At 51.0% G+C, this 15,777-nt stretch overlaps 1 protein-coding gene across 1 annotated transcript; it reads right to left on the bottom strand.

The window, feature by feature from the left end:
• Positions 1 to 933: 933 nt before the first annotated feature.
• On the bottom strand, positions 934 to 10,120 carry CD22 (CD22 molecule; the record flags this gene model as incomplete). Its single annotated transcript, XM_082605831.1, has 13 exons — positions 10,072 to 10,120; positions 9,421 to 9,795; positions 8,203 to 8,496; positions 6,592 to 6,858; positions 6,193 to 6,456; positions 4,665 to 4,922; positions 4,199 to 4,459; positions 3,853 to 4,116; positions 2,402 to 2,498; positions 2,173 to 2,248; positions 1,857 to 1,981; positions 1,375 to 1,459; positions 934 to 1,065 (listed from the first exon to the last, which is right to left on the bottom strand). Exons 1-13 carry the CDS (start codon positions 10,103 to 10,105, stop codon positions 934 to 936), a joined length of 2,532 nt encoding a protein of 843 aa, XP_082461957.1. The 5' UTR covers positions 10,106 to 10,120.
• Positions 10,121 to 15,777: the final 5,657 nt, after the last annotated feature.

Here is a 15,777-nt window from a genome sequence, read left to right as displayed (position 1 = left end):
AGCAGAAGAATCGAGACTCAGCCTCTGTCTGTGACGCCAGCGGACTCTTGGCAACAAGACGATGGACCCTCCGATCTGGTGATTTGCTCATGAAGTCACCTTTCCCCCTCTCCCCAAGCCCCAGGATACCTGCCCCATCTCCCTGTCCCCACTCAGACTCTGCAGACTGGAAATCATTCACTGGCTTTTTGACGTGTCATCTGAGCCATGTTTATTGTGTAGCTCTGTGTCTGTTACACGTTTGTCCACATCAGTGTATGTCTCAGACCGAGAGACCCCTGAGGAAAGGAGCCGCAGCAGCATAATCCTCCCCGCGGAATGCCTCTTAGAGAAGAAACCAGCCCAGGGCAGTGTCTCTACCTCATTTTTGTTCCTCTTTCCCTGGGCTTTGCCCTGGAGTCAAAAATTACGCATAAGATTAGTGAGTGCGGTTATCGGAGCAGGGGTGAGGTGTCCAAGGGATGGGGAGAGAGAGCAATAAAAATAATGACCAGCTGATCCCCGCAGGGACACAGCCAGCTGGGGAGTGGGGTTTGGGAGCGGGTAGGTGGTGGCAGATGGCTGGGAAGGAGCAGGGGGCTTTGTACAGCTCAGGATAGGTATTTCGATGAATTTCTGGGTGAGAAGGGGAGTGGGAAAGGACCAGGACCAGACCCTTTGGAGGGTCGGGGTTACCAGTGCTAAGAAGGAAGACTGTCTCTGGACCATGTACAAAGTTCTCTGCACCAACTGGGGTTGCAGTAACTGTGACCGTGTGTGTGTGCTCGTGTGTGTGTGTGCGTGCGCGTGCGTGCATGCATGTGTGTGCTCGTGTGTGTGTGTGCGTGCGCGTGCGTGCATGCGTGTGTGTGTGTGTGACTTCGTAGCTGAACAGAGGAGGCTGAGAAAGTTCCAGAACCACCCTGGCACCTCCACCTCAGCTGATTTGGCCCATCAGTGCTTGAGGGTCACGTATTCCACTCCTTCCTGGGCCAGCGGCTGCTCCCCAAACCCAAAATGGACCATCTCCGAGTAATGTATCCCCTCGTCTTCTAGGACTTCTGGAGTCACGTTCTCATAGTCGCCCTGAGAAAGCCACATGGTGGTGAGCGTGGCCTCAGGCTCACCAGCCTCTCACAGCCCGCTTTCCCTGTCCCTTCTCTCCTCGGCTCCGCCTGGGGGTCCAAGAGCCCGAGCAGGAGTCCCCTTGTCTGGAAACTGGCTGCAGCCGGCCTCAGACTGGGAGGTGCCTGCCCTGGGTCTGACCTCACCGGGGTCTGGGCAGCCCTCCCCACTGCGCAGCCTCTGCCAGCACCGAGCCCACCCAGGCTCTGGAACTCACAGCCGAGGCCAGGTCCCGTCACTTCCCCACCTTCCATAGCCCTGCCCTCTTACCACTTGACGCTTCTGCACCACAGAGTAAGTGACCGTGTCGTCCCCATTTGGGGAAAGTCCCCGCGTCTCTGAGGTCGCTGCATCTCTGAGAGGGAAGGCAGAGAGATGACCACAAATGAAGACTTTTGCATGAAATCTGCTCCTTCTTCCAACTCCCCTAGACCCTAAGAGCACCCCCAGCCTCTCAGCCCCTTGTATCATGCCTAGTGCACACAGCAGGGGCTGATGTGTCAAATGAGTGAATGTATGTATGTATGTATCGCAAAGTCCCAACCCTGGTGACAGAGACTGACTCTGGCTGTGCATGCTCCTGGTTTGCAGGAACAGATCCAATTCCCGAGACCGTTACCAGGGGGGTTGTTACAGAGCAGGAATGAGGAGATGAAGCACGGGCCTGGCACAAAGAGGGCAGGCGAGACACAAGCTCTTCCCCCCACATCCCTCCCAGGGTGCAGGTGTCACCCCCCTGGTGCCCTCAGTACCCAGGTGTCGGTGCATCAGTCTCGCCAAGAGGAAAGCGCAAGGCAGCGTAGCTGACGGCATCTTCCATCACTGGATTGTAGCACCCCAGGGAGTGGGGGCCTTCAGCTTGGGGGATCCTTCGAGCCTGAGAGGAAGACAAGGCTTCGGCCCTTACTGCTCCTCTCCCCACCCTAGCTCCCCTGCCCCTCTGCTCTTTACCACCCCTCTCCACTTTGTTTCTTTTTTTTTTTTTAATTTGACACATAGTTGATTTTCCACTTTGTTTCTTTCTTGACTTGAAGCTCTGCCCTGCATTTCATCTTTCTCCCATCCTACCTTTACATTTTTCACAAAGAAGCTCTGTCCACTGGAACTTTCCTGAAGCCCCTGCTGTCCCCGAATCCTCTTCCAGCTGAGAAATAAAGACCTGCTCAGGGAGGATGAGGGGCCTGGGAAGAGGACCCTGTGGACTCGGCCTGCTGGGGGCTGCAGGACTTAGTAACCGGGGTCGTTCCCTGGGATGGGCGGAGGGGGAGCAAAGTGGTGGGCAGTGGGAGAAACTCACCTCCGCAGAAGCTTGACTCCCCAGGTCGCCAGGAGGAAGATGGCCAGGCAGAACCCCACTCCCAAGGCCACTCGCCGGCTGATGGTGGCTGAGCTGTCTGATAGAGAAGGGAGGTACGTCAGCTGACGACACTGCCTCAGTCGGGTAGCAGGCCAGCTCTGCCCTGTGATCTTTGCCTGGGAGGCATCCTTGGCTTCTCTCTGCATAGCCACGGTCCTTCTGGCCCGTGCGACATCTCCTCCTTGCCCAGGGAGTGTGGTGCAGAGAAAGAGGGAGAAGCCAGCCCTGCCCTCTGGACGTCTCCTTAGTGGGGAAGAGCAGCTCTTTCTCAAGAGGAGCTCCTGCTGTGTGACAGACTCGGGGGCACACACTGAACATGTCACCCTCATAAATGGTGCCGCCTCTTCAGAGGGCAGCTTGGCCATGCTTAAAATCACTTGTCCTTTGAGCCAGCCAGTCCACGTTGGAACCTAGCCTACAATTCTCTTCGCAGGTGTGCCCAGAGCAGGAGACTGCACCCAGCCTTGAGGAGGGCAGTGGGCACATAGTTATTCGACATCCGTACACGGGACCGCAGTGCACCCTCAGCAAAAGAGTCAGGTCTCCAGGGTGCCTGCAGAGGGGAGACCCAGGGGACATGTTTTTATACAATGTGTAACTTTTCCAAATGACACCCTCGGGCTGGCTCCCTTTAGCACCAGCTCTGCCAGTGACAGTCCTCTAAATTTAAAACCATGGCTCCAATCATTAACCTGAAAAAAGCACAATAAATAAATTAAATATTTTCCCCTGTGTTTCCAGACTCTTCAGACACCCTGTATATGCACAGATAGAGAACAATCTCCAAGTGCTGTTATTACATGGAAGAAAGGGAAGTTCAGGGCAACGTGTGAGCTCTCCCACCGTCTGAGCAACAAAGAAGGGTGTATGGACATAAATCTCTATAGGCCTATGGTGCACGTACAGAAAAATCTCTGTGAGGGGCCATATCCAGCTGCCAACAGTGAAAGCCTCAAGGGAGGGAGGGGTAGAGTTGTCGGGGAGCAGGAAAGGAGAGGTATCTGTCCTTCCACTGTTTACCCTGTCGTGCTGTTTTAGTTTTTTTTACCATGTACTTGTATTGTCTTTAAAAAAAAAAAAAAAAACCACTACAGTCTCAAAAGGTAGAAACAAGCAGCCTATCATGGGTGAGACAGAGAGAGAGAGAGGCAGAGAGAGGGAGCCAGGAGGAGCTCAGGATGCCTGGAAGGTAGGGGCAGCCTGAATCCTCCTGGGGTGGCGAGAGACTGATCGGGGAGGAGGGAAGACAGGGGAGCTGTGCGTGGAGAAGGGGCGCCTCTGAGCGCACAGGCTGCCCACTCCCCACCCTCCGTGCAGGAGTGGGGAGGAGGTCCGGAACGCACGCCGCAGGAGTGGCCAGGGCTTAGAGAAGAAGAGGGAAGGGCCCTTACAGTAGACAGTGAGGGTGGTGGGCGGCGACCGGCCCCGGCCCAGCCTGTTGGTCCCCTGGCACCAATAGGCGCCTGAGTGCTGCAGCGTCACAGGGTCCAATCTCAGCATCTGATCATAATGGCGGAGGTCTTGGTTATTCCAGTCAAACCATGCGTAGTGGGAGGTGGGTGGGTTGGCATCACTCTCGCACGTCAGGACTGCCTTCTTCCCTTCCACCACTCTGTCTTTTGGGCTGATGGACACATGCAGGCTCCTGGGTGCATCTGTAAGTAGAAGCGAAGTCAGGATCCGGGTAGCCAGTCACCTGCCCATCTCTGCTCCCAGCCTCTGGCTCCAGCCACTCACACAGCACTTGGAGAGCCCAGGGCTTAGACTCGGTCTGTCCTACGGAATTGTTGACCAAGCAGTTGTAAATTCCAGCATCTTCTGGAGAGATGGCATCAAAGCTCAGTTTCTTTCCTTCCTCCAGAAGGATTCCATTTTTCTTCCAGAAGAAGCGGACATCCTTGGGGCGGCTACTTAAGAAGTCACATTGGAGGAGGACCGGGTGCCCAGAGCGGATCTCATTGTGGGGAGTGACCTGGACACTGACATCTTTGGGGGCATCTGGAGAACAAGGACCTCAGGCTGACCTCTTGGGTCTCTTCCCCTCTTCCTGTTCCCCGAGAATTCCTCTCCCCTTGGCCCTGAGGCCTGACCCTCATCCCTCAATTCTCTGTGAGGACTGTGGTTCAGGCTTCGGTCTCTTCACCCTTAGAGCCCCGCCCCCCAACTGGGCCACCCCCCAGCTGCCCCGGCCCAGGGCACTCACACTGGACATCCAGGTTGACAGAGGGAGACCACAAGCACCACTGGTTACAGGCTGCGCATGTGACTGGCCCTGTGTCCCAGGCAACTTTTAGAATCGTCAGCTTAGCAGGTAATAGCTGGTCCTGGAAGCCTAGGTGATTCCATTCATATCGGGTAACTTCGGGATTACTGGAATTGTAGGTACAGGACAGGATCACACTGTCTCCTTCTCGAATCGGTGTGGGGTTTTGAATCACTGTGATTACCTCCTTGGGGGGATCTGGAAGAAAACCAGAGAGGTGGGTCAAGAAAAGTCAGCCTCCCAGGGCTTCCCTGGTGGCGCAGTGGTTGAGAGTCCGTCTGCCGATGCAGGGGACATGGGTTCGTGCCCCGATCCGGGAGGATCCCCACATGCCACGGAGCGTCTGGGCCCGTGAGCTATGGCCGCTGAGCCTGCGCGTCCGGAGCCTGTGCTCCGCAACGGGAGAAGCCACAACAGTGAGAGGCCCGCGTACCGCAAAAAAAAAAAAAAAAAAAAGTCAGCCGCCCATAAGACCTGTTCCTTCCTGCTTCCTCTTCCCCCTTCCTGTGCCCTGCATTCACGCAGTTTCCTCTATTAGCCAAGGGAAGGCTTGTGCTTCCCTCTTGCCTCAGAGGACAGAAACCCTGCCCTGGCCATTTGGCCTGGTTGTGGTTTGAGACAGGATGGTGCAGTGGTTAAGAGCACAGCTCTGGGCGGAGGCCATGTGGTGCCGTGCAAGGCAGGGGCCACTCTTTGTGGGTCTTTGCACGGGTCTGGGACGCGGAGCCGGGTCACTACAGTAAGGGCATTAATTTGAAAAACAGAAAGAAAAGCATAGCTCTGGATCCAGACTGCCGCAACCTGCCCCTTGGAGTTGTGTGACCATGGGCTGCAGGCCTCAGTTGCCTCATCTGTCAAATGGGGTCCTGTGAGTAGCTAACCTTGTGGAATCATTGGAGGATGGAGTGAGAGGATGCTGTTAGAGCCCTGTGGTGTGTGGTGAACACGCAATACATGCTGCTTCTGCTGCTGCTGTTATCACGTATCCAGTGTCTAGATTTCAGGATTTGGGCATCCACATCAGAGTATCTGGCCCCGACTATGACATCCCAGTGTCCAAGGATCAAACCTAGGGATTCTCTTTGTCCTGGGCTCCCCTCAGAGTGAAGACTCACTGTGTTAAACAGGGTCTGACAACCGAGAGGTAATGAAGCATTTTGCCCCAGTTCTCGAAAACTTCAGGACCCCTTCAGGGACTCAGCCACTGCCGAGTGACGCCAAGTCTCTGCATCCCTCGTGGGACCCTGGCATCTTGCCATTCATTCAAGTCAACAAGCATCTACTGAGCACCTCCCGCGAGCCAGGCCCTGTCTGGTGCTAAGGACACAACTGTGAACACGACACTCCCCCCAAGAACCTTATCTGCCGGGAGCCCCTGGTTTCTGCTTGCTATCCCTTCGCGGGCTCGTCTGCCTTCCTCCTGCCCCCAGAGTCATCTCCTCCCTCCAGTAGCTCTGCGACTACTCACAATGGACTTCCAAATCGGCTTCCTGGCCAACCTGTCCAGGACCAAGACTATTTTCCGCCAAGCAGGAGTACTCCCCGGCGTGCCTGAGAAGGACCTCTGGGATCTGGAAGGTCCTGTCCGTCTTTCCAGGCATTTCTAGCCCATTGTAGTACCAGGTGTAATTTGTTGGAGGAGGATTGGCCAGTGATATACAAGTCAGCTCTACTTTATTTCCTTCCTTAGTTGGCGAGGAGAGGATCTGAACCCTGGAAGGTTCCGGAGCATCTGGAAGAAGAGGCCGAGGCCGGGGGGTTGGGGGGGCGGGCAGTGAGCAGAGGCCTCGGAGCTCCCCTCCCATGGCCTGGAAGGCGCCCCTGCTGACCCCCGGCCTGGCCCTTCCCCAGCTCCCAGGAGGCTCACAGTGCACTTGGAGGTCCACTGCTTCCGACTTTTCTGAGCCCACATCGTTGTGGGCCTCGCACTGGTACTGCCCACTCATCTTCCTGGTCACCTGGGGCAGAGTGAGCGTGGGCGTCTCCTCCCCCACCAGCGGGTGCCCGTCCCTGAGCCAGGACACACTCTGGAGCCGTGGGTTGCTGCTGACAATCTGGCACGTCATGGTCACAGACTCTCCCTCTGTTACAGTGGCTTCTCTGGGACTGACCTGGATCTTCAACTTTGGCGCATCTGCAGGAACAGAGGGACAGTGAGGGAGGGGATGGGGAATTCTCAGAGGCTGTGAAGTGCTGACAAGTTGCAGGGCTTTTATTCTGATAAAGCAGCAGCCTATACAGAGCGGGCAAGCGTGTGTAGCCACTCACTGTCACCCTTGTCAACAAGGGTGGGCGGGTCCAAGCACCAGGTGACTGACCATCACAGCCTCCCAACTCGGTTCTCTGCTCCCCACACCCCAGACCCCGAAGGTCTGGTCTCCACCAGCAGCCAGCTGCATTCCCAGGACTGTCCCTCAGACCTTGCCACTCTCCTGCTTGAAACCGTTCAGTGGATTCCACACTTAGAGAAAAATGCAAAACCCTCACTGCAGCCCATGAGATCTAGCGTCCTGGTCTCTCTCGGCCTTCCTTTCCTACTGCTGGGCCCCTTGGACGCAGTGCCAAGCTTGCTGGCTCCTTGCTCTGAGGCAGACACATCAAGTTCCTACCTCAAGGCCTTGGACTTGCTCTTTCCTCTCCCTGGAATGCTCTTCTCACAGAGCTGTGCCTGCCTCAGGCCCTCCCTTCACCCAAGTCTCAGCTCAAGTTCAGCCTCCATCCCTCACTCTCTCTGTCCTCGCCCTGCTTTATTTTTTCGTGATACACTTAGAACCACCTACACATATGTTCTTTATTTCCCTTTACACCTATCTACTCTTTGTCTCCCTGACTGCAATGCTAGTTCCACGTGGGCAAGAACTTTGCTCACGGGCTTCCCTGGTGGCGCAGTGGTTGAGAGTCCGCCTGCCGATGCAGGGGACACGGGTTCGTGCCCCGGTCCAGGAAGATCCCACATGCCGCGGAGTGGCTAGGCCCGTGAGCCATGGCCACTGAGCCTGCGCGTCTGGAGTTTGTGCTCCACAACGGGAAAGGCCACAACAGTGAGAGGCTCGTGTACCGCAAAAAAAAAAAGAACTTTGCTCACTGCTCTATCCCCGGCAACCATAGTAAGGCCTAGTAGGTTCACAACAAATATTTATTGAATGAATGAATGAATGAATGAGGCACAAAAAAAATGATGTGCAAAAATTCTTCACCCCGCCCCCCAGAGGAACAAAAAACCCTTAACCAGGTGATCCCCGAATCAGGTCATGGTTTGAGGATAGATTATTTTATTCTGAATCAGGTGTCCCCTGAAACACCAGAGCTGATGATGGGAATGTTGGAGGAGGGGCCGCGGCTCTGCCCCTACCATTCCCAACAGCGGGTGCCCACAGACCCATCACGCTCCCCTCTGTGTGGGCTCCTGTTACCCTCTGCGGGGGTGAAGAGATGACAGGCCCCTCGGCCCTCCCACAGAAGCACTGGGGAGACTCACGCTTCACATCCAGCCACACCGTTTCCTGAGAGAGTAACTGCTGTTCCGTGGGGTCCCAGAGCTGGCAGGTCAGGTTCTTGCCGTGGTGAGTCCACTGCGGCTGGAACGTGAGAGTGCTCTGGGTGGAGACAGTCTCAGTGGACAGGGAGGTGGAGGTGACCGCAGGCTCCTCCAGGGACCACTGCAGATGAACCTGGTACTCAAAGCAGGCGAAATTCAGCGAGCAGGTGACAGTGACGTCGCGGAGCTCCCGGATATCTGGAGGGAGCTCAATGTGGGGTGGAGGAGCCGTCTCTGCAAAAGAGCAGGGGCCACGCTGGAGGCCTGGGAGCCTGGACCAGCTTTAGATGCCCTGCCCCAAATAACCCATCAGGAATCCCTGGCCAGTCCCGTCCACCTCTCTCCGGGCCTGCCTTTCTCCGCTCGGCCGAAACACCCTCTGAAAGGTCTGTGAAAGCTGATCCTCCTTAGAAACTGTGTTTTATGTTTTATGGTTATTTCGTTCACACCCCCTGGTGTTTGCTTTCTAAATGTTTTCCAGACCACTCCCCCGGCACTCCTCAGTGGATTTTACGAGTTTAGCTCAACACGCTTAGCTTGGAGGACAAACCTGTATCTGTTCAAAGGCCTCAGTATCAGAGACCTCCCACACAGCACTCCTGGAGGGGATTCCTTTAGCGGAGGGGCCTGTGTGCAGCCAGTCCCTGCTCTCCCCGAGGCTGGGCCGCCCTCAGATTGCAGCGTCTGAAGCTGCATCTCTCACCCCAAACATAGGGCTGCTTAGAACCACCCACCGAGTAAACAGGCCATGGAATGGAGCAAGCACACTCCCTGGGGTGGAGGCCCCAGACCTGTGTCTGGTTCACACCCTATCCGTGTGTCGTGTAGCCACGAAGGCCTAATTAGAATTAATCCCCCACATTAATACATTGGGAGATTTCCCTTGAAAATTCAGATTTCCATCTCTGGAAAAGCCAGGCAACCTGGAAGCCAGATTCTAGAATGGGCAGAGGCTGAGTGGCAGGGGAGATGCTCAAGGAGGGATGAGTGCCCATGCTCCAGTCTGCCATGGGCACCACTGTCCTGTGGCACCCCGGTCACTCACTGGCATCCCTGTCTGGCCTCTGCAGGCAACCTGTTTTGTGAGCTGTCCCAGGAGTCAGGTGTTTCCCACCTTCCTCATTGCCAAGACAAAGGAACCCATCCTCAGGGCCTTACCAGAGATGTTGAGGCTTATGGGCTCCATCCATTTGTCTTCCCTAGACGTCATCCTCAGCCCCAGCTGACCGCTGTCATTGACTTTCACGGGATTGATGAGGAGGGTGCAGTTGTTTCTGTTGTCTCCCAGGAATCGTACCCTTCCCTGACGAGGAGGAAAATCCCTGATTTTTAGGTTCTTATAGAGGATGGTCCCATTGTAGCTCTTGATGGAGTTGTCGTACTTATAATTGTGGTACACGGTCAGGTTATCTATCGAGTACCCGTTTAGGATACGGTAGCGGCAGGGAATCCAGACGCAGGCTCCATCCCAGGCGTAGAGGGTCTTGGGATGTTCAAGCATCCAGGAGGCTGAGTCAGAGAAAGCCAAGGATTCTGGAACCCACCAGAGTGAACAGAAAGCATTACTGAAGGACAATGAGAGCATTCTAAAGAATTTCCTCTGAAGAGATGGGGGTGGGGGGGAGATGGGGGAGAGGCAGATACACAAAGAGAGAAGTATACACACACGCACACACACGCACACACATATACACTGACCGTCCCCACCCTGTCCCACATTTACTCTTCTCCGCCCCCATCTTTCCTCCTCCTCCTCCAGCTCCCACAGTCATCCCAGACCCAAGGATCTGCCTAGGCCACCATCCTTACCGAGAAGCAGAAGCAAGGGACCGAGGAGATGCATGGTGCTGTGTCTAGGCGGGAGCCTGGGCCAGGAAGAGTTTGTCTTTAAGCCATCTGGTCACTTACATCTTCCAGACAGCTTTTCTTGCTCACCCACTGAGCTCCAATCCCTTCTCCCTGATTCCGAGAAGACCGTGTCTGTTTGCATGGCAGGATATGGAATTCTGGAAGCTCACAGGGTCTTTTTCTGGATATGCTGTGCCTCTCCCATCAGCCCGAGAACCATGTAAGGCTAGTCTCTCTCTTCCCAGCACTCCTTCCTTTCTTCCATCCATCCATCCAAAATTTTATAAACTTGCTGCCCAGCTCTCAGGCTTTGGGTGGCACCAAACTACTGAGCACCTCGAGTGCCAGGCCCTAGGTGACCTGGAGCTTACCTTGGGTCAACTAGCGAAGGGTTTCACATAGGGGAGAGACACGACCAAAACTTGATTTTAAAGACCAGGAAAAAAATAACTCTGAAACCAATCATTAAGTATGATGCCAGGAGAGCATTTAGAAGGGTCTGAAAAGACTTAGGAGAATGTGGTCCAAGGGTCCCACTCAGATGCCCCCATGGGCTGGTTAGGAAACAAATCAGCCAGGTGGGGACACGTCTTGAGTAAAGGCCATGACTATCTCAATTCCAGTCAAGTGGGAACGTGGGCTCAGCACTGCCTGATCTTCTACTGTTTTAAAATAAGTAAGAAGCCAGTTTCATGTGAAATGACCTGCTTTGAAAAAAACAAATAAACACGGTGCTGGTCAAACAAAACCTGTCTGTGGGCTAGAGGTAGTCCAAGGGCTGCCGATGTGCAACCACTGCCCATCTCTATGTGTGGGCGCACGTGCGGTGAGCTGGACCGCCACCTCACTGGACTTGTACATAGAGTTACATTTACATAGAGTTAAATTAGGTCCCAATTTACATGGTCGTGCCCTGAATGCCTGTCCCTGGGGAGCCAGCAGGACGTGCCAACAGAGTGTGTCTCCTGTCTCAGCACAGACCTGCGTCTCTCCCGCCTGCCCAGCCAACAGTTCCCACACATCGGCGTCCCCTCCCCAAGCCCCTCTGGCTGGCTGTTTATCTCTTTCGGCTGCACGGCTTATGCTAAAGGACCGTTGGGTGTCCAGGACCGGTGTGGGGAAAGCTAGGCTGCTGGCTGAAAGTAGGAAGGGGGTCTGTCCCCAGGCATGGCGGCCGTGCTGGTCTGGCCTGGGCATGGATTAGGGCAGACTCTCCATGCAGAGCTCATATAGCCTTGCAGGTGCTAATAGTGGTACACAGAAAAAAGTCCTCAAGGTCACATCCATTTGAGAGAAGCTGGATTTTAAAAAGTGAAATAGGAGTCTTTAGTGCAGGCCTTTTCAAACCCTTTAACCAGCTGTATGTGCATCATGCATCTCCCAGCGTGGGGGCTAGAGTAGAGTACACGACCCACACTTCTTTAGCCATGGGAACTATTTTACGTTTTCCATGAGAAACTTGGCAGGGCTGCAGGGTCAGTGTTCCGAGGGATGCACTTTGGGCTCCCTCTGGGTCTCCACAAGGGCTATGGTCAGGGCCAGATTCCATTCCCCATGGCAAAGACTAGCCTCCAGCAGCTGGGCCAGGGTACTCCCTCTGCCAGCAGCCACCAGTCACACCCTCATTGGAGACCAGCTGGAGAATGCCAAGACCAGTGGAAGAGGGGTGCTTCTCAGAGCAGGGCTGCATGCTTACCCCACGGAGCTCCAGGCAGTCTCTGGAGCACAAGAAGTGGGCCCCAGGCCTGCGCATGGAAGGCAGCTGAGGCAGGATGGGGCATGGAACGCTGGGAACAGTCGGCATTGGGCACAAAGGCTCTGGACCCGTGGTCTGCTCAACACGGGCCTGTTTAGAGCCTTGCAGAACCTCAGAGCCGGCCTCCTTGAGTCCATTCTTCCCTCCTGGGCACCCAGTGATGCCTCCTGCTCTCAGAAGACATGCCAGGCCTGGCAAGGGAGATGCTCAAAGACTGGGGATTACTACCTGTTGTCACACAGGCAAGAGAAAGGGAGGGGGGTCCCACTGTGCTCCCAGCCCCTAGAATTGTGCCTGGCACATGGCAGCAGCTCCCTACTTGCTTGTTGAATGCAAAAGAGAACAAAATAGTTTTTACCTGTTTCCTCATGTGTCTTCTGTCTTCAGGGACCCTGGCAGCATCTAAGAGTGAAAGGGGAAGCACAGCAAAGTCGTCAGTGACTGATTTTCACTCTTCTTGGCCACACCCCCCCCAGCTCTCTTTGGCAGCAAAGCCACTTCTGGGTATTTATCTGAAGGAAACAAAACATTAACTGGAAAAGATATCTGCACCCCAATGTTCCCTGCAAACATGCAAGCAACCTGAGTGTTCACTGATGGATGAGTGGATAAAGAAAACGTCTACAAAAGAATATTACTTAATAACCAAGAGATCACTGAAGAAATCAAAGAGGAAATTAAAAAATACCTAGAAACAAACGGCAATGAAAACACAATGACCCAAAACCTATGGGATGCAGCAAAAGCAGCTCTAAGAGGGAAGTTTATAGCAATACAATCCTACCTTAAGAAACAAGAAACATCTCAAATAAACACCAAACCTTACACCTAAAGCAATTAAAGAAAGAAGAACACAAAACCCCAAAGTTAGCAGAAGGAAAGAAATCATAAAGACCAGATCAGAAATAAATGAAAAAGAAATGAAGGAAACAAGGGCAAAGATCAATAAAACTAAAAGCTGGTTCTTTGAGAAGATAAACAAAATTGATAAACCATTAGCCAGACTCATCAAGAAAAAAAGGGAGAAGACTCAAATAAATAGAATCAGACATGAAAAAGGAGAAGTAACAGCTGACACTGCAGAAATACAAAGGATCATGAGAGATTACTACAAGCAACTATATGCCAATAAAATGGACAACCTGGAAGAAACGGACAAATTCTTAGAAAAGCACAACTTCCATGACTGAACCAGGGAGAAATAGAGAATATAAACAGACTAATCACAAGCACTAAAATTGAAACTGTGATTAAAAATCTTCCAACAAACAAGTCCAGGACCAGATGGCTTCACAGGCGAATTCTATCAAACATTTAGAGAAGAGCTAACACCCATCCTTCTTCCAAAACATAGCAGAGGGAGGAACACTCACAAACTCATTCTATGAGGTCACCATCACCCTGATACCAAAACCAGACAAAGATGTCACAAAGAAAGAAAACTACAGGCCAATATCACTGATGAACATAGATGCAAAAATCCTCAACAAAATACTAGCAACAGAATCCAACAGCATATTGAGAGGATCATACACCATGATCAAGTGGGGTTTATTCCAGGAATGCAAGGATTCTTCAATATACACAAATCAATCAACGTGATACACCATATTAACAAATTGAAGAATAAAAACCATATGATCGTCTCAATAGATACAGAAAAAGCTTTTGACAAAATTCAACACCCATTTATCAGAAAAACTCTCCAGAAAGTAGGCACAGAGGGAACCTATCTCAACATAATAAAGGCCATATATGACAAACCCACAGCCAACATTGTCCTCAATGGTGAAAAACTGAAACCATTTCCACTAAGATCAAGAACAAGACAAGGTTGCCCACTCTCACCACTATTATTCAACATTGTTTTGGAAGTTTTAGCCGCAGCAATCAGAGAAGAAAAAGAAATAAAGGGAATCCAAATCAGAAAAGAAGAAGTAAAGCTGTCACTGTTTGCAGATGACATGATACTATACATAGAGAATCCTAAAGATGCTACCAGAAAACTATTAGAGCTAATCAATGAATTTGTTGAAGTAGCAGGATACAAAATTAATCCACAGAAATCTCTTGCATTCCTATACACTAATGAAGAATCTGAAAGAGAAATTAAGGAAGCACTCCCATTTACCATTTCAACAAAAAGAATAAAATACCTTAGGTAGGAATAAACCTACCTAAGGAAACAAAAGACCTGTATGCAGAAAATTATAAGACACTGATGAAAGAAATTAAAGATGATACAAACAGATGGAGAGATATACCACGTTCTTGGATTGGAAGAATCAACACTGTGAAAATGACTATACTACCCAAAGCAATCTACATATTCAATGCAATCCCTATCAAACTACAACTGACATTTTAAACAGAAATAGAACAAAAACTTTCATAATTTGTATGGAAACACAAAAGACCCCGAATAGCCAAAGCAATCTTGAGAAAGAAAAACAGAGCTGGAGGAATCAGGCTCCCTGACTTCAAACTATACTACAAAGCTACAGTAATCAAAACAGTACAGTACTGGCACAAAAACAGAAATATAGATCAATGGAACAGGATAGAAAGCCCAGAGATAAACCCATGCACATATGGTCACCTTATCTTATACAATGGAGAAAAGACAGCCTCTTCAATAAGTGGTGCTGGGAAAACTGGACAGCTACATGTAAAAATGAAATTAGAACACTCTGTAACACCATACACAAAAATAAACTCAAAATGGATTAAAGACCTAAATGTGAGGTTAGACACTATCAAACTCTTAGAGGAAAACATAGGCAGAACACTCTATGACATAAATCACAGCAAGATCCTTTTTGATTCACCTCCTAGAGAAATGGAAATAAAAACAAAAATAAACAAATAGGACCTAATGAAACTTAAAAGCATTTGCACAGCAAAGGAGACCATAAACAAGATGAAAAGACAACCCTCAGAATGGGAGAACATATTTGCAAATGAAGCAACTGACAAAAGATTAATCTCCAAAATTTACAAGCAGCTCATGCAGCTCAATATCAAAAAACAAACAACCCAATCCAAAAATGGCCAGAAGACCTAAACAGACATTTCTCCAAAGAAGATATACAGATTCCCAACAAACACATGAAAGGATTCGCAACATCACTAATCATTAGAGAAATGCAAATCAAAACTACAATGAGGTATCACCTCACACCGGTTAGAATGGCCATCATCAAAAAATCTACAAACAATAAATGCTGGAGAGGGTGTGGAGAAAAGGGAACCCTCTTGCACTGTTGGTGGGAATGTAAATTGATACAGCCACTATGGAGAACAGTATGCAGTTTCCTTAAAAAACTAAAAATAGAACTACCATACGACCGAGCAATCCCACTACTGGGCACATACCCTGAGAAAACCATAATTCAAAAAGAGTCATGTAACACAATGTTCATTGCAGCTCTATTTACAATAGCCAGGACATGGAAGCAACCTAAGTGTCCATCATCAGATGAATGGATAAAGAAGATGTGGCACATATATACAATGGAATATTACTCAGCCATAAAAAGAAACAAAATTGAGTTATTTGTAGTGAGGTGGATGCACCTAGAGTCTGTCATACAGAGTGAAGTAAGTCAGAAAGAGAAAAACAAATACCGTATGCTAACACATATATATGGACTCTAAAAAAAAAGAAAAAAGAATAACTAACTAACTAAATAAAAATGGTTATGAGGAACCTAGGGTCAGGACGGGAATAAAGTCGCAGACCTACTAGAGAATGGACTTGAGGACACAGGGAGGGGGAAGGGTAAGCTGGGACAAAGTGAGAGAGTGGCATGGACATATATACACTACCAAATGTAAAATAGATAGCTAGTGGGAAGCAGTTGCATAGCACAGGGAGATCAGCTCGGTGCTTTGTGACCACCTAGAGGGGT

Source organism: Mesoplodon mirus (genome assembly GCF_964341445.2).
Source record: "Mesoplodon mirus genome assembly, chromosome: 19".
NCBI classification, from domain to species: domain Eukaryota; kingdom Metazoa; phylum Chordata; class Mammalia; order Artiodactyla; family Ziphiidae; genus Mesoplodon; species Mesoplodon mirus.
Note: the sequence above shows the minus strand (reverse complement) of the source record. Positions and strands in the feature narration are given on the sequence as shown.